Below are 27,411 nucleotides of genomic sequence, written 5' to 3'. Positions count from 1 at the left end.
TACTGGCCAGAAGGGGATGTGTTCCCTTAAGAAAGGTGGGGCGAAGAGGGAAACCTCTGCACAGCTTAACCTCCCACAGCCTCTGAACTGCACAGGAGGTCACGGGTGCACCAGTACTCCCAGCTGCTGTCCCTCCACCACCCTTCCTGCTGTGAACCCCTCGCCCTTTCCATTTGGTAGTAGTATTGATCTGCTGGCAGCAATGGGCTGGATAATTAGCCAGGAATTAGGGTTTCTATTACAGCCAGGAGGCTGCTCCAGCTGATTTATCACCTGAATAATTTACTGTGATTGAAAGGAAATTAAAATGAACTCCATTTGACAACTGTGCACTTTTATGGGCTTCAGTGAAGACTCAAAAGCCAAATTAATAGCCTGGTGTTGCTTAATAGTCTACTGAGAGTAAATATGGGAAGGTTTTTCCTCTCCTGACATGCTTTCTTAGGCTGGATTTTAGAGTTGTTTGCTTTTTTCCCCTCCCACCAATAAAGCCATGGCCTGCATCAGAAGTTGTTTCGGCTGATAGAGGTGCAGCTGTAAAAATCACAGACCTGCTTTTCCAAGCCGCTCTTTGCTCCGCATTTCCTCCTGCACCACCTGCCCTCATCCACCACTCCCCACGGGCAGGAGGGACCCGGGGCCCAGAGAAAGGTGCTGAGGAGATGGCAGCGCCGCCTGCACCGCCGCAGAGCCCTGGCGCTGCACTGCTGCAGCCATTGTGGCCACCGGCGGGGATGGGGGGCTCACGGGGTCAGAAGCACAGGGGGCAGCTCGGCCACACACAGAGGAGTTGTCCGCGTGCTCTTCCCAGCTGATTGCATTTACACAGCCAAACCACTGCTGCAGGTGGCAGATCAGGAAAAGATTTGATTCTGAACATGAAGATATAGCCATGAATTAGTTCCATAATTTTCACTGTTACAGGGCAGCATGAAGTTTTGGGAACATATAAATAAATGATAGCTCTACTTTTCTCTTTACAACCCTCGGAGTAATTTAGGAAGATCCTCAGCAGCCACTGTCCACCCAGAGATAGTGCCATAGGAAAAAACACACTATTCATATCCCAGAGACCAGGAGCAAACATATGGTCCTACGGTTCATTCCTTCCTTCTGCTTCTCTACTGCCCGCACTTTTAGAGTGAGTCACAATAAAAACTAATGTAAGTCTACAAAAATTAAGTCCTACTTCCTGTCTTTATCTTGGACCTCCCCTGTTAGTGCTGGAGATCAAAACCAAATATTGTAAGAAGGACTGTACACCTCCTCCCCCCTCAGCAGTCGTACCGCTGTGGACACCCCTGCCAACACAGCTCCTTTAACAGAAAGTCTAATCTCCTCTTTGGAAGGTGGCTCACACCTGCCTTTAAAAAACAACACCCGAAGGTTTTCAAAAGGATTTACGCCCCTCTTTTGGTCAGTTTGGAGAGTTCCTTCATTAAAACACTTCCTGCAACAGAGGGCAATAGGTTTCTTACTGTGCACTTTTTTTTTTTTTCACTTTGTCCAACTTTCTAGCAATTTTTTCAGGTGTATTAAATATCCAACTTTCATCTGCCTGTACTTATCTCCAGATGTAGACTGCATCTCATGATTACATATATTATTATATGTTTATCAGATTCCTGAGTTTGTTCCTACCTAAACCCAGAATATTCACGTTTTATCCAGAAAAGAATAAAGGAAGAGGGATTCAGTTTAGTTCTGGTTAAAAGTAATGTGAAAGCATCAGGAAAAGCCAGGGAATTATCTGCTAATAGCAGCAAGTAGCTCTCTTTTAAGTCAGTGACCTACATAGTGTTGAATCCGGTCACATCACGTTATGCCTCATTATGGTCCTGATCTGAAGTCTATTGAAGTCAATAGAAATATTCCTCTTGGCTTCAATGAGTATTCGATTGGACCTATGTGTGAAGCTGAAAACACAAGAGAATACATTTCTGTTGTGGACAGAAACTCAGCAAAGACTCTTTTATTCTGAGGAAATTAATGAACTGCTGCTCTTGTTGAACTGATTCTGCCCTACACACTTCTGTAACACCCCGCAGTTCTCCCCTGTAGAGGTGTTAATCCAGCTCTCATGCCTACCAAAACCACATTAGTCTGTGAGTCTTGCTCTTGTCTCTTGCCCACCTTGACACGACTTTCCTGCACCCTCTTTAACCCCTCACGCCTCAGGTGAGGCCAACAGCTGTTTCCCAGATCTTGATTCTCCACAAACACCTTTTAGCAATGCTTTCATTGGCGAATGTATTTGAGTCAACTGTTCACACATACGTTGCAGAAACGTTTGTGCCCAGACCAGGTAAAGTCTCCTTCCTGGTGGGTGACAGACTCTTGAAGGAGAACCTCAAGGGTGGCAGGGCCACCAGGAGATGGAGTCCTCCACGTTTCTCCTAGGGCTCCCGCATGACAACACACAATGATAAAGCAGGAACAACTCCGCTGCAGGGCAACATGGGGGTGACAGCCCTGCTCTGAGCACTGTCCTGCAGCACCAGGCTCCCTGCCAGTGCTGGGCATGTGGATGTCTGCTGTACAGCCCCCTGGGGAGCACGTGGTGACTGCAGCCGATGTCACAGCCCAAGTCAGCCTAGGATGGCTTCTCAGGTGAAGGGTGGAGAGCATTCTCTACTTCTCTGACAGGAATTGCAGGAAGCTGCTGGTGGACAATCATCCACGTGCCTAAACAGACCCGTATTTGATTAGTATAACCTGCACTTCCAGTTTCCTTAACCTGAACGGTCCTAATGGACTAGGCACGGAAATGCATGCTATGCAGTGCAGCAACTCCATGCGTAGGATGGACACAGGATGAGTGCAAGCTCTGAATAAAAGCTGCAGTCCATGCAGTAACCACTAACCATTGTTTTTTTTTTCCTACGACAGGGGACAGACTGGAGTACCGGGGCCCAACACAGGTGTAGCACAGCTACCAGGACAGGCAGGCAAAAGCCACTCCTCGTGTCCATAGAGCTCTGCTCCACAGGTAGGCTTGAAGATAGCTATGCTAGTAATGCAAACAGCCTTATCTGTTGGCCTTCGGGGCAGCGCTTCAGAGTCAACACACCAGGGAGCAGCAGGACCCATCCCCGCAAACACCAGAAGTGATGAAAAGAACAGGACCAGCAACCAGTCCAGATAGTAGATGCCGTGAATGTTTTCCTTCTCTGCGACCTGAGGATTACGTGACATTGAAGCCATAGCCTTTGTCCCAGCTGATGAATGAGCTGTATGGTGCTTGTGGTGGTTACCACTCATGAGCAGAATGGCAGTAGAATGGTGGTGCTGCAAACACACGCCTATGTACGGCCCAAAATCAGTTCCCAGAAATACATGAAAGCGGTTTTCTTGTCAACATTTCCAGACAGTACAAATCGACCATGGGCTGTTTGCAGAAAATGAGATGAGTACAAAAGAGGACAAATGTAATGGAAAGGCATTCATTTTATACGTGAACTAACGTTCATGGCGGGGTTCTGTTAGGGCAAAGGAAGGCCGGAGTGCTTCTAGATTGCTGTCTCTATCCCCTCATTACTCCCCGGAAATATATAGACACAAAAGGACTTAGTTTGCACATCCAGCCCTCAGTCTCAGACTTCTCATCTTACAACTGCTTGATGTCACCAGAATAGCATTCACCTGCCACTAAATGTTATGGCAATGCATATGAAGGTATTACATACCAGTGCTGCAGAATGCACACATACAACTGTATCACCAGGACATCGGGTTGCAAAACAAGGCTCATAACGCCATACTTCTGCCCCTTGATGCATACAGTCTGACACAATCTTTAATTATATGAACAAATGGTAGGATCCCTGCCTCGCCCAATGCATACAACAGACACTGTTCCTGAGTAAGGTACTGTCTAACATCTTATTTTCCTGCCATTGTCCGTTGTCTTCTCTCTCAGCATTGTATTAGCCCTTACTCAGAGACAAGTATTCATTCCCCATGGTCTTCTCTATAGCAGTCATGTTTTACAGTAGATATGAAAACTCAGATAATGCCTGTCAAGTGAGTGCACAACTTGTTTTCAGCCGAAAGTTAACTTGTGGGTCTCCATTTTATTTAGGTGAACTGAGGAACAAAGACATTAAAGATGGAGGAGTAAAGGAAACAGACTGGAATCACTCACGTAAAGGGTTTGGCAGTGGTGAGCAAGGACTCAGACTTAGGCCATGAAAACATCTACCTACAGGAGTTGCAATGTCCTCTTCCCAACAGACAAGCCCAAAACATCTAGAAAAGGCATCAGGAGAAATTCAGGGCCCAGTCTTCAGCTGAGGACAGAACATGCTCAGGCTGCAAATGCTTAGCAGTGCAGAAGCAACCTTGTCTGCCCCATGCCACTACTCACCCTGACCAAGGGACTGTTCCCAGATCACAAGCAAAGAAGAATTAGGGAGGAGCAGCAAAACAGGAACAAAAAAGGTACTTCCTTGTCTCACAAGCCGTGAGTCTTCTGGTAAAATACCTGGAGTCCTCCTCAGGTGACTAGCACAGGGACATTAAGAAGTTTTTGTGACTAAATAAAATTAGCAATATTCTGCTTGCTCCTCCTGGACTATATTTCTAATACAGTAGACAAGTAATGGATCACCAGCTCCTATTACACATCTTCTCTATGTGGGGAGGAGCATCTTTTCATTATTTTCATCTACAGAAATGGGTAAGGACTCCATATATCCATTGCTGCCTGAGCTCCTAATGCACTGCCTTCTGAGTTCAGCCACGTTCTGGACTGCCAGATTCTGGATGCATATCTTAGTCTACTACAATAATTAACTGTGTTAATTACAACTCTGTTTTTCCTAGTCACATGATTAATTTTTTCAGCCTGATCTTGTGAAAGGTCTCTATGCCCATGGCCATGGGGCTGGAACTAGATAATCTTAAAGGAGATGAAAGGACCTAAAAGGTCCGTTTCAACCCAATGATTCAATGTGATTCAATATTTTCTTTCTAATTGATTTCTTTAGCATCACTAATTGATCTAGACAGCTTCTCCACTTTTCATGTTTCATGACATGTTTGCTTTATTACAAAAGAGGTAAAACATGACTGCTTACTAAAGCAGTGGTGATCGTATCACATCCTTGTGAATCAGGCATTCATATAAATTACATGTGTTCATGCTGAAAATAAATGTTGTATGCCACCAAAAAGAAAAACCCATCCCAAACAAATGTCAGCTCTTACCCGTGGCCCAGTCTTCCAAAAGCAAATGAGAATGCTCCAACCTATATTAAAGCAAACAACTAGCAAACTCCATTTGTAGTTAAACTAAAAAAAAATCATGGAATCACAGCATCATTTAGGCTGGAAAAGACCTCTAAGATCATCGATTCAAGGCAGTTCTGCTAAGCCCATTTCACACATCATAGTATCTTTTTCTCAGAAATATCATTTCTCAGCATCCATTTGACTTCTCAAACTGTGAAGTACCCTTTGTAACAAATTAATAGGGGCATATCTCCACTCTCAATGTTCTGACTGCACAGACATTCTAGTTACAGCTTCTTACATGGATCCAGGGAGATCCTTGTTCCACCGACAGCTGAAAATCACAAATCTGACAATCAGGAAACTTTAGCAACATCCTCATTTAATTCTTCTATTCCTTCTATTAAACCAATAAGACATCTATTTCTGTTCATTGCTGGACTCTGTCCCATAAGCTACAGTTCTGGATAACTCAGAAACTTTACAGATTACAGAAAGCTAAAAAAGGATCTTCTTCCATCACCACTCTCTTTCACATGATTGTTTTTCGCATATAGAAGTTAAATAAGGATGGATGTAACACCATACAGCTTTTAAGTGACCAATAATGAACAGGCTTACTGTAGGAGTTGGCTCAGTGCCTGTCCTCTCCATTATCCCTGGTGTTAGGGATGGGATAGCCACCATCTAGTGGTATGCAAAGGCCATTTCACCTTCAACAGATGCTGCTTCCTTGGCTTTCCTAACGAGTCATGTTTTGGTTTTGATTTGTTTTTTGTTTTTTTTTTTGTCTTTTTTTATTTCAAATTGATTTCAGCATCTTCCTCGTCTTTTTCCAGCCTGAATTCAGGTTTATATAACTCATCAAAAATATAAACCTTGGAAACCACAGAACCTTCAAAAACTGGTGAAAAATGAATGACTATGAATGACGTAACAAATGACACATAGGAGCTTAAGGGCACAGGGAATTTTTAATCTGCCATTGACTTTCAGCAAAAGGAATTATTTTTTCCAAAGACATTGGACCAGTATGTACTCCTTAATACTGAAGCCATGATGGTAGTAAACTACTGTGTTCCTGATAATCTCCAGTGGCCTTCAAATGTTTATATTCCTACAAGGGAAACCACTGTTTGTTTGCAGTTTAAGGCATTCATACGCCTTGCTAAAAATCAGGTTTAATATTAACAATGGAGATTAACAATGACTAATTACATCACTAAGTATAGAAAAAGTATCAAACTAGACCCAAATTGAAGCTGACAGCAATACTTTCATTTCTACATCCCATGACTGCACCTAAATTTAAGGCTGAGGGCTACAAACCAAAAGCACGTAGAGAGAAACAGCTAATCAATTTTTGTCTGTGCTTCTGTATTGTGTCTGCTAAAATGGAACTTCCCCACAAAATTGGTGCCAAGCCCTTCTGAAATACACTGCTAATCTGTAGGTGCAATAAATTTACCTTCACATATTAATTGGGTGTTTCTCCCAGCAAATGGCTAACTACATGCCTAAAAAGCCATTTCTGGATACAAAAATCTAATTTGCGTGTACAGTTAAGCTAACTCAGAACCCAAAGTAGGCATAGAGTTTCGCAAGTCTATTTCTTACTATCTGCATAGCCTGGTTTTCATCCAACAAAAGTATCAGAAGCTGTGATGCTCTTTATGCCCTCATTTGATGTAACTGGCCCAGATTGGGTGTAATTTCATACCCAAACACTTGCTCATGTTTATATAACAAGTGTTTTCTGTCATTTTTTAATAGTCTTGGCTGAAGAGCTTGATACAACACCTGTTTCTCCATGTTTTTCTACTGCAACTCTGAGAAATAATTGTTTGTTGATTTCCACCAAGGAGGCCTCTCATCAGAAAGCATATCTGGAAAAACATTGAGTGTTTGGAACAGTACCTGCTCTGGTTTGATGGGCTCAGTTGTTGTGAAAATGTCAGAATAATGTTGCCTCTCGAAGACTCTATCCAACACTTCTAACTGCTGCTGGGTGAAAAGGTCTCCTCGCATCTGTTTCCGAAGAAAGTCTCTACCCGGGAGAGAATGGCCATTTGGTACTGGAGATTCCTGAATACCTTTCAAAGAGGACAAAGAAGACAGAAGAATAAATAGACATTGCAATGATGAGACCTACAGAGGAGTGTCCATTTTATCCATTGAATTGATCTGGGTACAGTATATTGACACAATGAAGAATCTTTGAGAGGAGGATACAAGCAAGACACACATTGCTAGAAGATGTACTGATCAGTTCTCCACTATAGCTAACCCTCAATGCAATTTGATATCAGTGATTTCACATATAATTTGAAGGCAAGACAAAGGCTTGTGGTCAGATCTTTTCTCACAGCACTTTTACGACAGTATCTGTGAACCTGTAATGGTTTAGATGCCAGAGGACACACCTACAACATATGATGCTATAGCCACAGTCAGCTTGGATCATCTCCAACAGATCTGCTTTGCATAGCCACTGTCCATATCCCCTTCCTGTGATACCTGCAGGTCTTCCTGAGCTCCATCCTACGTGAAGGTCTGAGCTACAGTGTGCTTATGCCAAGAAGCAGGGACCCTTAATCCATAACCACGTTCAGCTTGCAGTAACTGGCCAGTCAGCTTCCCAAACACAGACGCTAATAGCACCATACTAAAATGCGATGTCACTGGGATGCAGAGTTGCCACCACAACAGCCTGAGCAAGGCCTGATCTGATGCACTCTCCCAGCTCACAATACCATATTTCTGTATGGTATACTTCTGTATAATATTTCTGTATTTTTTTGTATTTCATCACTAGCATGATGAAAGCCTGGGTTTCAAGGCACATTTTCTCTCTATCTCTCCCCCTCCTTTCAGCAGGTTGGAAGTGACTGCCCATGTCTCAAAAGCCATGAGACAAGTTTGAAAAATGTTTAGTCTGAAAAAAACTCTTGCACTATGGGGCTTGCTTCAATTTGCTTTGTTTGCATATTCACAGTGATTTTCTACTTTTCCTTCACCTGTCAATGCCAGAAATATATCTTTTATGTTCTGAAAGCTGAGGTCTGCAGTATTCCCAGGACTCCAGGAGGTGGAACTCCAAGAATAACAGTAAACATCAGATTTCTTCTCCAGATGGCAACACCACACTACACAGCGGAAGGAAAGATTTTAAAAATAAGTTCTTACTGCCCAGATTTGTCTGCAGAACCAGCACTCAAAGTTTCTCAGGTGGATTCTGCATCAAAATTTTTGAAGGCAAGTATTAAAGGACATCTGTGCTAAGAGACCTCATTGCTGCAGACACCAGTTTTGTCTCCATATGTGTGATTGGTAACACGGCTGATGTCCAGTGGACAAGATTTTTTCGAAAAGGACTATTGATTTGGATGGATTTTGCAGAAAACCTCTGTAAATTTTCTTACACTCAACAGGCATTTGATGTAAGCATGTAATTATAGAAACATCCTTCTAAATTTTAGTTTGGTTCTTCAGGCAACAACAATGTTGTATTTACCTGTTTAGATGAAGTCAGGCAACTTACGACATGAATAGACAATATTGGCTTCTATAAAGTGCCAGGATCAGTTTATTACACGCAGAAAAAATACGAACCTGTCTTCTGAATAAAAAGTCAAAACGTATAAAAAGGTATGAAAAATACAAACAGATATAAGAGGGCAGTGTATCTTTAAATTTGTTTTGTTTTGTTTTGTTGTTTTGTTTTGTTTTCTTTAGTATTCCAAATCAAATAATATCTAATTGACATACTGCTGGGTTTAGTCAACCGTTGCTTATGAAATTAAAATTGTGGTTGCTAGCTGCATGGTAGCAAAAGGCTGGGGGGGGACACTACCTCTGAACACAAAAGCTGGCTTTAAATTTCAGGTTAAAATCATGTTATTCTAAAGTTGGCATCAAAGTTAAAGGTTTTTACAGTTTTGGTTCAAAGTGGGCAATGAAAGAGAGCGAAATGATGATATAGTACAATCTGGGAACTTAATATCCCAGAATCCTAGAATCCAAATATCCTGAGTTGGAAGGGGCCCACAACAATCATTGGACTCAACTCCTGTCTCCACACAGGACCACCCAAAAAATAGGCCCTATGTCTGAGAGCATTGTCCAAACACTTCTCGAACTCTGGCAAGTTCGGTGCTGTGACCACTTCCCTGGGGAGCCTGTCCCAGTGCCCGACCACCTCTGGGTGCAGAACCTTTCCCTAACCCCCAGCCTGACCCTCCCCTGTCCCAGCTCCATGCCGTCCCCTCGGGTCCTGTCGCTGTCCCCAGAGAGCAGAGCTCAGCGCCTGCCCCTCCGCTCCCCTCGTGAGGGAGCTGCAGGCCGCCATGAGGCCTCCCCTCGGCCTGCTCTGCTCGGGGCTGAACAAACCAAGGGACCTCAGCTGCTCCTCATACATCTTCCCCTCTAGACTCTTCTCCATCTTTATTGCCCTACTTCGGACAATCTCTAAGAGATTTATGTGCTTCTTGTATTGTGGCACCCAAAACTGCACACAGTACTTGTGGTGAGACCACACTAACGCAGAGCAGAGCGGGACAATCACTTCCATTGACCTGCTGGCAGTGCTGTGCCTGAGGCACCCCAGGGTACCATAGGCCCTTTTGGCTGACAGGGCTCACTGCAGACTCGTGTTCAACTTGCCATCAGCCAGAACCCCCAGATCCCTTTCTGCAGGGCTGCTTTCCCGTCTCTTGTCCCCCACTCTACATACATCTAGGGCTGCCCCATCCCAGGTGCAGAATCTGGTACCTGTTAAACTTTATGTAGTTGGTAATTGCTCGCCCAGTCCTCTAATTTGTCAAGATCTCTCTGCAAGGCCTCTCTACCCTCAAGGGCGTCAACAGTTCCTCCCAGTTTAGTATCACCTGCAAACTTACTTACTGTACCTTCAAGTCCTGTATCTAAGTCATATACGTATTTATGGAAATATTAAAGACAACTGACCCTAAAATGGTCAGAACCCCATCTGAAACTGGCTGCCAGCCTGATGTAACCCCACTTATGATAACCCTTTAAGCTCAATCCGTCAGCCCATTGTTCACCCACCTTATTATGCTTTTATATAACTGCATTCTGGTCATTTTGTCCAGAAGGATACTGTGAGAAACAGTATCAAAACTTTTGCTGAAATCCAGAGGGATTACATAACATCATATCAGAGAAAACCACACGGAAGCCCACGAATGATGTGCCTCACTGGCACAACACCGGCCCATTGGAAAGGGATGAAAACATGCCAAGGTAGTGGTAGAGCTTCAGAAGGTTTTGAAATTCAAGATCAGAGTCTGATATGCTGCTGGGAGTGCAGTGTGAAGTGCAAGCCACAGAGGGCTGCCCCCTCCTCCACTGTCAAAACACCTGTGTGTTAAGGTCTCCACAATGCCATCCCAAGGGTCTGAGAAAGGATCAGTCTTTGAGGCATGCTTCCCAACACAGCCTGCTGTTGCTGAACTGAAGGAGCAACGTGTTTGCTGTCAGGGAGACACCTGGGCAGAAATGAGTCAGAGCTGAAGCTCTGAGGACAGCGGGTCTCCGTGCTGAAGGTTCTGCATTTTTGTCAGAGGAGCTTGGCAACTGCCCTTCTCACCCTCGTTATTGCTCTCTCACTACATCCCATCAGCAAAGGGAAGAGTTTGTTCTTTTTCACTATGTTTCCTAAACTCTGACTAATTGCAGGTAGCTACTGGATTTCACTTCACAGGTTGAAGACTTTCTACATGCTGCGCATGACGTATAAAAGTTCATGAATGTCTTTAGGATACATTTGGATATCAGACATTATGTAAATGTGAAATAATTACCATTAGCATTATCTATTGTTTGAATACACTAGAACATCTTTGATAGTTAAAATACCATAGGTACATTTGAAACAGTTTGGTTTATAAATAGGCTCCAGGGACAGGTAAAACATTTTTCATATCATCAATGGATCCACCTAGGAGAGTTCTGCTTTGCTGACAGTAGCACTACAAGTGTACCTACCTACTCTGCAAAACAATTAGCTCCCCATCCAATGGCATCCTTCCAAAAGTGCTAATGAAGAACACAAATATAGTACTCTCCTTAACAGAAAAAGACGTTCTTCCCAAACAAATGTTTCAACCTTTACCTCTACCAGATCATATAGATGGGTCAAGATTGTGCCATAGGACTACAACTTTCTGAATGAACTTGGATGTGATGCACTTCCCTCCCAACACAAAGCCAGAAGCCCCTTCCTATGCTTAACCGAAGTCTGAATAGCCTAGGAAGAGTTAAGCGCAGAACAGATCCACCCCTGGGAAGAGGTGCCATGAACAGTCTTGCTGACAAAAGGCTGCCTAAATTGTGTGGATTTCATCCAGAAATACTGGGTCTTCGTTACTTAAGAGGAAGGTATTTTCTGGGGACCAGCAAATGGCAAGATCAGTTTAAAGAACCTGATAAACTGTGACTCAATTTTTTAGCATAATTTTATGGTTAATTACTTTTCCTTGACATGTCTTCTGAAACCGCAGGAGACATACAGAATTGCTAAACATGCCTATAACAGATTTTTAGCTATACTCACTATGGAAATCACTTATTTTAAAATGGTGTTTTGCTTATACATGTCTAAAACCATGGGTCAAATTAAGGAGAACAAATGTGCCTAGGCCCTATCTTTACAAAACTCCAGAGCATTTTAAAGCCCTACAGTCCAGCATAAAAGAAAAAAATAAAAAATAAAAAGGCGAAATATGAAGACATCAATTAAAAAAACAACACTGGAATAATGAAAAAGATCTAAAAGATCTATTCTATCTTGTCTTTTTCACTCAGAAATGGAAAATAGCACAGTTTAATTACTGCATTATAAAGCAGCACTGTGAAATAGCATGGGATAGATTCTCCATTGGTCTAAATGAGTGTAGCTCCACAAAAGGATCTAAGCCAGGTGACAGCGACTGAGAAATTGGTGACATGCACAACTTCAGCTGGAATAATATCTTCGGTGTTATTAATAATAATGATGTACCATGAAGTGCGCATCTTAGTGGTACATTTGCCTGGTGCAAAGAAAATATAATCTTCTGCTTTCAGGTTTTTGGGTTGTTTTCTTTTTTAAGCAACTCGATTTTACAGGGTTAATCAAGGAAGTCAATAGCTAGTGCAATGAACATCCCATATTCATAAAGGACGTGGTTTCTGTCTCTAATTTGTACTGTCCAACTTCATTACCTGGTATCATACCTAATTACTTCACCTTATAGGGAAATGCAGGCTAATTAGGAAGGATGTTATTCACCACATTTAAAACATGATGAAGCAAATGAAATATTACCAGGAGGTAAAAAGGTGATTTGTTTCCTTGTAGCATGCCTGTAAATTAGTCCAGAGTAGATAAAGACTTTGTTTAATTACCATTTGGGAGGCTTTGTTTAAAATGTAAACTGAATTTTCATGCCACCTTCTCAGGACTGTGTGCATTTGGCAGCAAGCAACCTCCTGGTGTTCCTTTTAAAGCAGTGGTTTCAGAATCATATATACTGTGAGAGATCTTTGCATTTACAGCATTTGAGTTTTCTAAGCACTGTTATTTATTTTTTCAAAGGACAGTATCACTAAAAAGAAACTTTTTATTTTGAAGTGTATATAGCTGATCATCGCACAAATATTTTCAAGAGAAATCACTATATTTCACAAAGATGGGTATGGGTTTTGTAGTAGATCAAAGTGAGAAAGAGGGGAAGAAAAGATAAATCATCAGAGATCCAAAAATACTTTTCATTTGGAGAAGATATCAGGCCATTTCGATGGCACTGATAGAGTCTCTGCTCTGTCTCCATTACCCACTGAAGGCAGCCAGAGTCAGGAGCTGACTACGCTAGATTATATTCCCTATAAGATGGTCACCAATATATATATATATGATCTTCAACCTCTATTGATTGACCAATTTCACAAGCAAAGACTGGTGAAATGAAGCTGAAATGAACATCATGCTTTAACTCATTGAACCCATCAGGCCTGAGTTAATCTCACTGCCCACTGTCTCTGATAGAATTCAATTGATCAATCATGTTTCGGTGATAGTACCATTTCAGTGGCTTATTGCTTCTTCATTTCAAAGCTTGACCTGTTAGATATACTTGGACCAGCTCTACTCTTCTTGGAGACACAGAGATCAGCATCTGCCTACTGCAGCATATTGTCTTGCATCCAGGCTTGAAAAGAAACAGGGAACTTTTGCTAAACACTCCCATCTTAGCACTGTATTTTTACAGTTATTTTACTGATTTTACAGTCAGAATGGCTGTAAAAACACGGAGACCGAGTAATCAGAATTCCCTGCCGCCCGTCAGCTCAGTGCTGGCTCTCTTTCCCACACTGTCCTGTATTTGGACAAATGTGAAAAAGACTGGTTAAGTGACATTTCCAGGCTCCATCCTTCAGGCACAGCACCAGCTGCAAGCTGACTGGTGTGCATGCCCTGCAGTACGTGTGCTTGTTTCCCTGGGGAACAGGCCCCTGGCTGGATACTGCCCGGTGCACCCGCAAACCCAAACGTAGGGCTGGCAGGGGGCAGCCGGGAAGGTCGCAGCTCGCGACAGCCATGGGCTGGAGCAGGATTACTGGAGTTACTTAGCCAACCCCCACGTGCTCTTGCATTTCAAATATGTGGTCAGCCTGGGTACACCCTGCTTGCCTTCATCCTGCACTTCGCTCTTGCAGAGGCGCCAGGAGCAGCTGGAGCCTGGGGCACAACCCAGCAAAAGGGCAGCCAGCTGCAGGCACGGGGCCGAGGGCTGGTGGTCCAGCCTCTGGAGCACAAGGTGCCTCCTCGCACGGCAGGCTGCAGGAAGCTGCTGCAAGCAAACATGCCTCTCATGCTGTTCAGGGCTCGCTTACACCTCGGTCCCCACTTCCACCACACGGTGGTATCCATGCCTACACCGCCAGTGCTGTGTTTTGCAACATTTCTGGGAAATGGAAGGACCAAGGCAGAGGCGTCTGTGTCACAGGCCTCTCAGTGCTGCTCTTCCTAAAATGCTCAACAGCAAAACAAACAGCCACCTCTGGTCTTTTGCTGAGAAATGATGGAGCTTCTCCCTACTGTGAGAACATTTCTCTCACTCCTTAGGACACCTGGAGGTCATGCCTGATGCACAAGCTACAGCCCTGCGTATATGCCCGCAAGGTGCCACCCTGCAATGTTGTTGTGCACCCAGGTCCTAAGACCACGGATGCAGAACTGTACCACTAAACTGGTTACAGGCATCAGTGAAAATGGGGCTATACTTAACAGATTTCCCATGAGATTACAGCTCATTTTCCCCTACAGTGATTTTAATTCTACGGTGGCCACATAGAAATTTTATTATGTATCTCTTAGTTTATGTCAGGAAAGGCGTGCCATTAACGCCCATCCCATGCTTCTAACCAGTGGTCAGCTAAGGCGTGGTGGAGCCCTCACACCTCTTGTGAACCCGACAGCCTGAGTGTCTGAGCAAATGCTTGTGTAAATAGTGCCACTGAGTGGAGCAGGACTGCTTGTGCACCTGCGAGGGCTCTGAGAAGCCCAGTCTTTACTCAAACTGCCAGCATTGCACATGCAGGATGCATCCCCCTCTGCCATGGCCCAAAGTACCGCTTGGCCACCCTGTCCCAGGGCTGCATCCTTCTCAGAGGGCAGACAAGAAGCCACAGCAATTCCCACAGCCACTCGCCCAGCCCACGGGGGAAGCAGCCACCTGAAGACTTGGGACCAGAAGGACTGATGATGGGTGTGGTGTTTGTGACCACTCTCATGATGCGGTTTTATTTTTAAAAAGCAGCAAAAATGATGTCAGTGGTACCTTCCCCCCACGTACACTTTGGTAGAGGGTTTAGAAGTGCAGAGGAAGAGGTTAAAAACAAAGAGGCAGAGCAATGAGGAGTGGATGTCCTGAAAGCCCGCCCTGCACAAAGTGGACTTCGTGCAATGCCTCCATGAGACACAAAGCCTTGGGGGCAGCGGACGCGTGAACAGCATGTGGGGCAGCAAGACCCTTAAGCCAGGCTGCAGCACAGCATAGGAAACCGCTGATGTTTCTACGACTTCTATTAACATTTAAAGGGAGATATAACTGCAGTAACTATCTGTATAAAACAACAACCATGGTTAGTTTATTAATAAACGATTATGAGAAAATGATTCTTTCTGTAATCCATCTTTGTAAGGTATGTTCAGCAGCAATCTGTGGAGATGTGCACTTTATTTCATGTAGTTTCAGTTCTAAGTGCATTTTTAAACAGCTGCTATAAGCTCATGGATGCTATTTTAACGCAGTTTATACCTACTTCCATCCCACACTATAACACCTTTTCATCTTTTTTTTTTTTTTTAATCATTTCTATGTATGCTTAGGTTATATGGACAAGAGCATACTGAAGATGAAATTGTGATTTGCTTAGCTTTGGAAATGTCGAACTGGTCTCCCGTTACAACTGGCAGGAGGAGCATTTACAACTCCGAAAAACGCTGGTGTGCTGAGGACACCCAGAGAGAAGCGCTGTGTAGGGCAGACAGCCGCTGCTCCCCAAGCAAGCCAAGTCCTGCCACGTTACACCCGCAGCACGGCAGGAAGGGAGAGACCTTCCTCCCCATCTCCCAGCATCTGGGAGCCTGTGGACGATGCCGATTACTGGCCCTGCCAGCTCAGAGGAGCAGGGTGCCCGAGGACTCCCTCCACTCACCGGCTGCACGCAGCTCTGCTGCAGCGCCAGAGGAGGAAGCAGCAGGGAGAAGAGACCAAACAGCCAAAGGGAAAGACAGTGTGAGACGCAAACACAGCCCGAAGGCATCCCTGCAAACAGCAGTCGCCTTTCGGTATGACACCGCTGTTTAAAATGGGCATCTGTTTTCCCAGTGGAGCAAAACGTAGTGGACACCAGCGCAGAAAGCGTACTTGCAGGACCCCGTGAGAAGCTGGAACACCGCGAGCAGACGGGCACTGGGTGCCCTGCCGCAGCTCCAGCCTGCACAACACTCATCCCTCACTGCAGCTGACAGGGGCTGCAAAATTCCTCCCCTTCCAGGAACTGACATTTGATGAGAAAAATGCAGGCTGTTCAGCTGGCGTCACTCAAAACTAATCTTTCAATGCAAGTTTAGAACACTAAAGCAAAATTTCCGCCTAACGCCTTAAACACTTTGCAAAGTGCTATCTGGAAAACTTACCTGGAGAAAATAAAGGCGGTGAATAGCTCAGCCACATTCCACCCATGGGATGTGCCACACTTAAAAGCACCAAGAGTACTGCTGTGTCCCAGCAGGCTGCCTGCTGGAAAACCCCAGAGTAAACTCCCACTGGGGAGGAAAACTTAACTTTGCTGTCATGTCAAAGATCCTGGCACAGTTTCTAAGAAGTGCAGAGGACCTCCAAGCAGATTTTACTACTCCTAAAATGCATATTCCTGGCAAGAAATTGAGACAGTACTACCAACCAGTAACAGGATTGGATTTACCATATGCAAAGAAGAGAAAGGGGAGGCAGGGTGCTCTGCTAGCCATACTGCAAGCTGTAGATGGGTGCTGTGCATCGTCCAACAAGTCAGAGACGTCAGTCCACACTCTCTGTCCTCTGATCCACAAAGAGGATGCCCAAAAAGCTGTTAGTGTATGAGGATTTTCACTGGGCAAATTTTAAATAAAACCTCATTTTATAAAATCAAGAACTACGGTCTCAAGTCTGCAAATGCAAACGCTTACAACTAAGCAAAGAAATCTCTCCACTGAATTCAGCAGTACAGCTTACATGCAAAATGCAAACCACAGGAATAATTTTTATACACAAGTTACATAAAGTGTGAGTTTTTAAAGTACCTTTATATACATTTTATCCACATGCATTAGTTGGGTGAGCTTAATTTTTATAAACCCTTTACAGCTGTGTAATGCAGGTTTGTAGACCTCAAAAATTGCCGTTTACTTCTCACATCCAGGAACTGCACCTGTGCATCCCATCTTCCTTCAGCTGCGCTTTCTGCCTGCCTGAAGGCAGGTGTGTGCTCCAGCACCAGCCTCAAGCTGCAGGTGCCCCTGGGCCTGAGCCTGCCAGGGTGTTTTGTGCTTAAAGAGGTGTAGAGCGTTGTTCAGGACCTGGGTGCTGCCAGGCACACTGCTGTTACTGCTGCCTGTGTATCGTCCATCTACTCCGATCAGCAAAGCCAGAGCACAGAGCTTCCTACGCTCTCTCTTCCTCCTAGCAGAGAAGTGGTAGGTGGGGAAGCTCCACCAAAAAAAAAACACATAAAGGAGTAATGCTGGTCCCACGGAAGCCAGATGCTGCCATTAACCAGGGATACAAGTGTAGATGGGTAGTGCGATGATGGCCAGCCCAGCTCAGCAGGGAAGCAGTTCCCTGAGGGCCACCCGCCACCACGGCACTGGTGCCACGGTCTGTGGTCAGGTCGCATCGCCTGGGAGGTCTGCCAGACCTGGAGGGCCCCCCCGCTGCAGTCCACCTTGCATGGGGAAGCCTCCCCCAGCCCCGGCCCATGCCTCCAGCAGGGACCACACCGCACCAGCACCGCCAGCTCCCGCTGCCGCAGCTCGGCCGCCTGCCTGCCCGCAGCACAGGAGATGCTGTCAGCAAGCAGGCGCAGTGTCCTGCACGCTGACACCCGCTGGCCTCAGTCCTGGTGTGAACAGGCAAGCGTGCACACAGGAGCGCTGTGCTCCAGGGGCTGGTGCCCGGGCAGTCACACGCAGAGCTGAGCAGCCCTCGGCAACGTGCCTTGCTCCAATGGCTCCCTGTGGGTCAGCACGCAGGGAGCGGCGTTTCACCGCGGCATTCGCACTCACGCTCCTTTGCAGGTAACCGTGCCATTCCTCCTTGCTAAAGCCTGCTGCTGACAGAGGGACCTGCTGTCGCGCTGCGCTTGTGCTGAGCAGAGCAGCGCTCCGGTGCAGAGCCCTCGTTCCATGCAGCAGCGCGAGGGAGCCAGGGTCCCGGGGGAACGGGGCGCGGGGAGCTCTCACCTCCACTGCTTCAGCTGCAGAGGCAGCTAAATATCACGTTGGGCTTTATTATCGCTATTTTAGCTTTTCAGCTGCGTTCACCTTTCTGCACTCTCGGCTCAGTTAAAAACCGCAGAGCAGAAGATGACGAAAGGGCAGTCACAGACTGAACAAAAATGACATGTTCTAACTATTTATATTTTACAGTTCTGCCTTAAACACTCTGATGCGCTCAACACAGAGCAAAAAATAATCAGCCAAGATTTTACTTTTACGGGAAGATAGTGTAGTTCTTTGCTAATTACTGTAATTAATTAGTGTCATCTAAACATTAATTATTTATCCTGCAGTAAACTCAGGATAAATAAAACCATACAATTCCCCTGACAGCGTGCTTATCGCGAGGATGCCCTTATTAGGGGAGCACTGAAGAATTTCACTGTGTGTATTCCTATTATTTCAAAACCTGCTTAGAGAGGGAAGTCGAGTGGGTCACTTTTGGGGCTGTACCACTGGAATTCTGCCAACAATATCTCACGCAGGTGAGCCTGTTCCTGCAGCTGTGCTGTGGACTTCACTTGAGATAAACACACTGGGAACAGCTCCTCCACACCATCATCACAGGTTGCCCTTTTGTCATGTCTGTGCCAGAGTTTTCCTAGGCTCACTTATTCCCCTCCCATATAACTCCTCCAGGAAAAAGATAATAATAATATGGCTAGATCGTGGCAAATTATTTCTAAAGACTGCTGTATCCGAATACTCCCTCTTTCTTCACGACAGCCAGCTGTAGGCAAACAAATAATTTCCATGAATATGTAATGGTGATTCGAGAGCAAAGGTGCAATGTGACAGACACAGGTCTCTCTGGCTTTCGCTCTGTGCCACAGAAGCCAACAGCAGTGAACATGATTCTGACTGTGCTGTAAATCTGCACCGACGGGGAAATTTTTTGAGGCTTTTCTTCTATTGGAAAACATCGACTGACTGAAACTGCATCATGTTCACAAGCAGAGATCATTTCTGAAGAACTGTGTGACGCAAAAGCCCTAGCAGGGAAAATCCTGAATGCGCTGAGCTAGCCCATCCCTACCCTTTCAAATAAAAAATATTCTAGCTTTCCAGTTCAAAATGATTTTAGTGTTTAGAGTGTTCGGCTTTAAGATAATATACACATGCAAATATTAAAGAGCAAAAAAGCCTTCCCTTCTTGGGACTGGACAAGGCTGGGCATCAGCCCCTCTTACGGGGTGCTGTGCTCCTGCCTGAGCCCGCCGCGCAGCACACCACATGTACCACGGAATACTTCCTGGGGTGTTCCTCTCATTGCTAGCGCAACCATACGCAACCTCACAGCCTGGCTAAGCCGGCATTCAAAACAAGATCAATAGCACATACCGGAAAAAAAATACTAACGTAAGGATTCACCAAGCTTTAAAAAGAGTCATTATTTTCTATGACTCGTGCAAAGTATGACTATTCTTCACTAAAGTTCTTGTCTGAAGTACTTGCAGAAAAACAACAACAAAAATAGGGGAGAGTTTGCAGGTTTTTTTTAAGATAAATTAATTTGGTTAATCAAAACCTGAAAATGTCTTCAGCTTTGTACTTTATGATGAACAATGAATAACTAACAGTTAGGTAAAAGACAATCACTTTTCCTTTACAAAGATTTACAAACTCTCCAGAAAGGGCTAAGAATTATTTTTCTTGGTTTCATTTCCCCAAGTCTCTTCTCAACTTTACTCTCTTTGAGATAAAAGAAAGCCCAGTCAGGATGCATGCTGCCTAAAATTTTTCCCCCTTGCCTATGTATGTACATATATCTAAACATTTACACATCGCCTCAGATTATTCACAACAAATGCTCTGGAAAGCTGCAACCACTTTTCCTCTCTCTGGGTAAAGCTAGTACTGATAAAATGCATCATGCATCTGTTCATGAAAACTATGTGTTTGCATCATTCTGCTTCCAGGTGAAAGCTCTGAAAGAGATTTATTTTTTTTTTACAGAAGGAAGAAAGGAAGGAAGGAAGGAAGGGAGGAAGGGAAAAGGGAGGAAGGAAAGAAACTTTTAGCTTAAGAAGCAAACCTTGCTACCATTGCATAACATGCAGAAAAGAAACTGACCAAAGGTGGCTGTAAAGAAGGAGGGACAGGCTGTGCTACCGGTATTGCCACTCAACAGAGAAAGGCATAGCCTCTCCATGCAACGTACCAGCATGGGTTGTGTTATTTATTTTTTTTTCCCCTGAAGACCCTGTGGGAGCTCTGCCCGTATCTGTAGGCTGAGTAATGACCTGGAGCCTGCCCTGCCACGCTTGCTGCCCACCCCAAGCCACAGCGATGGACTCGCAAGCACGTCCCCTGGCACGTCTGGCAGCAGTCCTTATCCCTTGCACGCTCTGTGCCCACGCGCCGGACCCAGCCCCTTCAACCTGCCGACATCTCATCTGCCAGGTCTCTCCCGCCCTCCGCACTCAAAACACCTCCCCGTGCCTCCAGGAAAGCTGGCATCGGCTCCTACCATAACAAACTCAATCGTTCTCAGCAGTGCTCCAGCAAATAAAGTCATTAATTACGGCCTCTCTCCCCTCCGCTGTTGGCTGGAGCGGCAATCAATGTGCAACCCCTCATTGCCTTCTCTCGGGGAGTGGAGACAGATGCCATAAAAATAAACTGCAGCCCACACAGAACCCTGCCAGTACGGCGGCAGCAGGCTGTGCCCAGTAACAGCCACCACGCTGCTCCAGCCTGTGCGGCAGTATTTATTTGGTCTGCCGCAGCCATGGGGGAAGGCATCCCATTAAGCGATCATTTTTATCTTATAACGTCAATTTACTTATACTGATTGGCTTCCTGCCGCCAAATATCAATTAAATTGCAAATGCCTGCTGAAGCTTATTTTCTGCTTCTCTCTCTTTTCTCCCATTTCCCTTTTTTCTTTCTCTCTCCCCTTCTTTTTGTTAGAGAGAGAGAGAGAGAGAGAGAGAGAACCCTATGTTCGAACATAATTTAATTTATTTCCCTTTCCATATCTCAAAGGAAAATCTATAACTCCCCCTGGAAGGCCATTTGCCCTCTGTTATTGGGAGCTGAGGTATCACAGCACTGGGCAATTTGTTTCAACTGACTATCGGCAGCCCATCAGGACTCCCGAGGACCTCTGCCATCTCAATGCAATTGTATCTGGTATTGCCATTTATGATTTGTTTTTAATAGGTGCTAGTAACCATCAGACTCCAAGGTTTCAGTTCACACACAGCGCACCCACTCCGCTCCCTCCTGCAGTTGCTGCCTCCTCCTCTACAATGTTCATCAGCTGCCGAAAGAGGTTTCCACTTGTGCCATGGACAGAGACCGTCATTAACTCGGTCTGCTGTTCCCTAACAGTTGTATTTCTGGAGATGATAGGGTGGCCAACGCTGCTACAGGTTATAAGCCATTCCTGTGACAAACAGCCAAATGAGTGGGCTTTGACAAATGGTGAGTGCAAAGAGCAAGCAGCCCATGCAGAAGCTGTAGGTGGGCTCTCCCCACCGTTGCAAAGGTAACGTGCTGCATTTGTGTGCACTCACAACCATTTCTCTTTGCCAGGTCTTCCCATAACAGCAGCACTCAGTCAACTCTGAAGTGAAGAAAAGGTCTCAACCAAGACATCACACCTGCTTTTGCTTATATGCCAGAGTAATACACATAAGGCACCTTCCCCTTATTGCTGTAACCCTCCAGAACCTGTGTCTGCTGCCGGCATAAGAGCCCAAAACATCCCAAGCAAACTAAAACCACACCATGATCTCCTGCTGTAAAGCACAAGTCCTCTGACTGTGCCTGCAGCGAGAGAAAAAGAGGACGGGAAACAAAGTCACAGTAATAGGGCTGCAGATCTAGCAGATGAACGTCAGTGTTAAAAATGAATGGTCTCTGCAGAGAGAGGTCAGCAAAAGTCGTAGGATGTGGAAGACGACCGGAAGGGTAAAGTAGAGCAGAAGTGCAATTGGCCACGCCAGAATGAAGAGGCGAACGCTAGCCAGAGATGAAGAGTTTTCCCAGACGCAGGAACTTGATCTATGGGGCGCAGCAGAATTAAATCCCACCTGCTCTGCCCATGCCACCTTCCGCTCCTCACAGACGGTGAAAATCAGGGGAAAGCAGAAGCCTATGAAAGCAGCCCACCTTTGGGCACAGAGTGAGCCTTTAAGCACGTACCTCAATTATTCTCCTGCGTTGTATCTACACATACGGTCCATGAGTGCGTAGGAAGTATACTGCACACAGAAATGCACTTACCAAGTGAAGACAAAAACACATCCTCACACACGTGCACTCATCCAGCTAAGCGTTTTACCCAGCTAAACGGGAACTGATCGTATGAGCCTGAAAATGAACAACAAACGTGGCTTTGCCTGTCAGGTCCCTGTTTCTCTTTTGTCTGATGTTCCAGCAAGTGCTGCCCTTCCTGTGACCGGGCAAGACAACGTTCACAAACTCACCTCCAGTAAGTAAAATGAAAATTCAGGCATGGCTAGCTTAGACTACTTCTTTTCTGAGACAAGGGCTGGCTCATTGGCACGTGCCAAACCGATGGCACTGGCACAGTGCGGTGCTTGCAAGTAGGGCCCTGGGCTGGCTCTCCATGATCCTGACTCCAAGTCTTGGATCTTCCACAGCACTGCTTGAAGCCTCCAGCAAGACTTCCAACCACTTTCCAACCGCTGGTTCCTCAGTTTCCCCGCTGGTGAAGCGAGGACATTATAACTGAACACAGTGTAATTCAATAAAGATCTTACAAGCAAAGTACTAACCATTATAAATTGCTTGTAGTACATCCAACTTTTGGCTCCTAAAAAAAATGCAGGTGAGTTTCCTCTGGACTTGCCAGGTGCCGGGGTGATTTTCAGTGTTTGCAATTATCTCCACAATAGGCTTTTGGACAGAAGCTGCATGAGTTTAGTTAAGGCTGGTTTAAAAATGTGGGCCCATCTGTGTGAATGATGCATTCAGAAAGCAAGAGGATGAGCTACATGGAATACAACAGTGTGCGTATATATTCCTAGATCTACCTATATAGATACATATACACTAGGTGTATACACATGCATGGTGAACATCTATATTCCATCTGTCCATCCATATAGCTATCCCTTATGTAGAGAAGCCTATAAAAATATCAAGGGTAATAGGAAAGACCTCTGCACCCTCTGCAATGGTGATTATTGACTGGTTCATTCAGTGCTTGATGGAGATAGCATGATTGCCTGGGATGTACCTTGTAGGTTTCTAAACAGAAGGCTCCAGAATCAATTTTGTGGTAACTGGTTAGATGTGACCAGCTTACAAACACAGCATGGATGTCAGGAAGCAAATTCAAGCAGCACCATTACTGTGTTTTTTTTTTTTTTAAATATCAGAGGTGAGTTAAGCCTCCTGGCTGAGGAAGCCACAAGATAGAGCACAGATTAATGATTCTGGCTTCTTTTCATCTCCAAGGTGACAAATCTGTGCACAACAAGCGTTGTACCACAGCTGGTGGTGCAAGGCTACACTGAAGCTCACAGCTTTCACAGGAAGATTTGCATCTTCCTCATGAAGTGAGGGTAGTGCTGGAAGTTTCAGCAGAGTGAAATCAGTTTGGTCACTCACCGGCATTTCCATCACTGGCTGAGGAACTTGCCTTGCAGGGTTAGAACCTGTGCCCATTCCGGTGCCCACACCTCTGCGGGTCTCTCAAGCTCTTAACTGTTTGCCTCTGAAAGCAAAATAGCTTATCCCCAAAACATGCCCTCTGCTTTGGTGGGTGAAACCCTGGAGGGGAGGGAGGAGGTGGGGGGGGAGGGAGGGAGAACAATGGGAATTTTTGGGAGTACAAGTCCCTGGCAGTAATTATCAGTGGGGGGCTGCACCCTGAGCAGTGGCCAGGGCAACCAGCCATGGATACCTTACTTTCAAACAAGTTTTCCAACAAAGCGTGGTGAAGTGACACCAAGGGACACTGGAGCCAAGTCGCTGATTTGACAGCTCCATTTTCATACGTGGCATCCTATAAGTGAATGCTTGGAAACTTCTCTCAGTTCTGACACAGCTCCGGAAGGACGACTGGGCTAGCAGGAGCAAGGCCAAGAGATCCCAGAGGTTTGCACTGACCTCACTTGCCTGCCACTAACTTCTAGGGGCACCATGAACAGATTTCTTGCATCCCCATACGCTGACTTCCATCTTTCAAATAAACGGACCTCCTGAGGCACTGTGGTGATCCAGCTGTGAGGCACCAAACCATCTCCGTAACAAGGACCGTAGGAGTGTAAGAGAAGGAGAATGAATAAAATGAAGAGTTACTCAATTTCAAAACTCTAAGCCACAAATCTAAGCCATTACAACAACAAAAAAAAAAGTCTTTTGACCTAGACACATCTACATCCAGGTCTTGGCCACTACTCCTTGCCAGCCGAGGCTGTGATGGATAGGGACTGTTCTTTGTCCCTCCTGACTGGGGCTTGGCAGGAGGAGACCTGCTCCTGCCTTTTGTACCGTTCCATCACAAAACCTCACTCTTCAAGAAATGACAGCTCCTGTATCTTCCAGCCTGGAAGGAAACCTGGGTGAGAGTAGGGAGAGAGCTGTCAGGATGCCAGTTCTCTGGCAAGCAACTAGAAAACACAGAAATTAGAAAAGTAAAAACTATTTCTTATTAATGGACTTATGGAAAAAAAAATCGTGCACTGTCAACCCATGAAATCTTATTTGGACGATCGAGATGAAATTGTCACTTCTGACAGTAATGTTTACAAGGGCATCATGTGATGATGCAGCACAGCATGAAACCAGGAGCACCATCTAGCTCCTGTGAACTGTAACAAGACACAAAATGTCCCATTTGGGACAGGTATGAATTGTACTTCCAAAAATAACCACTCAGGTGTAAAATCCATTACACACAGATGGGAGGAAATGCAAAAGAGCCCTGCCAACATGGAGGGAGCCTCCTGAGCTCTCTGCACCCACAGGAGCTAGCAACCACGGTCTCTGAGCAGGGGACACAACTGCTGATGGGTGGCAGAGCACAAGGAGCAGAAATGCACCCATCCGCCCACTGCTGGGCACCAGCCTCAGAGAAGTAGTGGGTATCATTGAATGGTTTCCAGCAAGGCATTGCACCAGCCGTCTACTTCCGAGTTCAGGTATGCACTTAGGCCTGTGTATCATATGGGCAAGAAATCATTACCAAGTCTGAAGAATCTGAATTTTTTTAAAACTCCAACACAAAACCTGTCTGACTCAAAGGAACCCTATTCAGGGTTGACCAACAGCTGAAGCCCATCGTGCGCTACAACAACTGCTCGTTGTAAGACCTTCCAAACAAAGAACAACCCAAGAGCTGCCTTATAAACAGACCAGAGACAGCAGTTACCAAACATTACGTGCCTAGGAAAGCAAAAGCGGCGGGAGTACTTTGACCACAAAGTCTAATCATAATTCCTCGGCATTAAGAGAGGGAACAGGGCTGAAGGGGTTTTAGTCGACATAAAGCGTTCTTACGTCTTCACCTGGTGTGCCTAACCACCACGACAGCGTGAATGTGGGCACTTGTGCCTGCGAGCACCTCACAGCTCCCTCCCCACAGCTGGGCCTTATCTCCCCCTTGATGCACACTGTACCAGGTGAAGAGGAAACGCATCCTGACCATTAGAAGAGGGGGTGATGTGCAGGCAACGACACTTTCACGTCAGCTCCGGGAGCAAGACAAAAGTAACCTCTGCCATGTCAGATGATCGCCGTTGAACCAAAATTGTTCTTCCAGATTTCTCCTCACTGTAAGATTACTTTTTAGATTGGATGCTTCGTTTTTTTTGACTAAAAGTTGATGTGAGTTGTACAAAGCATCTGAAAGAAGCACGTTTTCCTGAAGCATTAAGGATATCCTGAAGCATCCCTGAAGTTAATTCCTACAAGGGACATCTTTTCTGGGGCCCTGTACCTGTTTGAAAGGCACACCATGGTGACAGGGCTGCAGAAGTTTCTGAGCAAAGGGCTGTTTCTGAGCTGGCAACAGAAACAAGTCCTCACTCTGCCGGTGACAAAGAGATTCAGATGTCAGCAGACACAACATTCTGACATTTCGCTACTTCGGCACCCCCGTCTGCAGCCACGGGGAAGCTGTTTTATGAATGTGCAGTGGCTGTGTGATATGAAAGCCATTGCTTTTCCCTGATGTTCATCCCTGATAGATTTCCAATACCCTGACCTCTGCTGTAGACATCTCTTTTGCCATGTTGCAAGTCGGCTGGATCACTTGCAAGCTGAATCTGTGCTTTAACTGGATTTCCCTTTCACTCAGGGTTGGGGAAGCACCCCAGCTGCAGATCTTTGGTTTCCAACCTCAACCTGTGATGTGGTACTGCAGCAACAAAGAAAAATGCATCTCCTGTTAGTGCCATAAACTAACTTCTTTGTATTGTAAAGAATATAGTAAGTATTCTTTAACTACACATATCTCTCAGCAGATTCTCAGAGGACATAAAACTTGAGGAAATTCCATGCTCAAATTTCAGGCATCTGACAGGAGAAAGACAATGGCGTATTTCAGAAGTCCAAGTATTTTGCCTGTTCTTTCCATCTCCAGCATCATAGTCATCTTCATGTAGATGGCTGCTGCTGCAGAGTCAAGAACATAAAAAAACAACAGCAAGGAAGGAGCTGTGCAGGCACCTCCATTTACACATCAGTCTCCCCAGCCGAGGCTAATGAAGAAAGAGAAAAAAAAGGCCATGGCTCTGAAACTGATTCCAAGCAAAAGCTTTTGCAAAGTTTCTCCACAGTTATCAGTGGGGTGCATCAGTGAGAGAGCACTGTGCTTGCTCTTGTCGCAACAGGAGAGCTATCATAAACAGAAAACAAACCTCAGGCTGTCTGGGGTAACTGCCCAGAGATACAGACAGAAAAAAAGGCCTAGCTGAATATGAAGTGGCAAAACAATTTGAAAATCACTTTCTTGTTTAGCAAAACATCATTGAAATACTATATATATATCAGGCCGTTATGCAAGCTGTTGGGGCAGGCAGGAACAGCACATCTCTGGGTGTTCCCAACTATGTTTTCTTTTTCCATCCTCAAAATCTGCTCAAAAAAAAAAAAAAAATAAAATTAAAGGGGGGGGGGGATTTGGCTATCTGCGCAGCACATCTGGATGTCCT

The 27,411-nt window shown here is 45.3% G+C and overlaps 2 protein-coding genes across 6 annotated transcripts in view; one reads left to right on the top strand and one right to left on the bottom strand.

Moving 5' to 3' along the window:
• The window catches only part of SLC25A51 (solute carrier family 25 member 51), a 411,938-nt gene that overhangs the window by 105,908 nt on the left and 278,619 nt on the right, over positions 1–27,411 (top strand). The window lies entirely within an intron of this gene.
• Positions 1–27,411, bottom strand: part of PAX5 (paired box 5) — a 147,396-nt gene that overhangs the window by 88,330 nt on the left and 31,655 nt on the right. For all 5 annotated transcript variants that reach the window (XM_066987965.1, XM_066987969.1, XM_066987967.1 and 2 more), the window contains exon 6: positions 7,150–7,325. In XM_066987965.1, coding sequence (XP_066844066.1) covers positions 7,150–7,325 — 176 coding nt within the window. The remainder of the gene's footprint in view (positions 1–7,149; positions 7,326–27,411) is intronic.

Source organism: Anser cygnoides, chromosome Z (assembly GCF_040182565.1).
Source record: "Anser cygnoides isolate HZ-2024a breed goose chromosome Z, Taihu_goose_T2T_genome, whole genome shotgun sequence".
In the NCBI taxonomy this organism is placed as follows: domain Eukaryota; kingdom Metazoa; phylum Chordata; class Aves; order Anseriformes; family Anatidae; genus Anser; species Anser cygnoides.
Note: the sequence above shows the minus strand (reverse complement) of the source record. Positions and strands in the feature narration are given on the sequence as shown.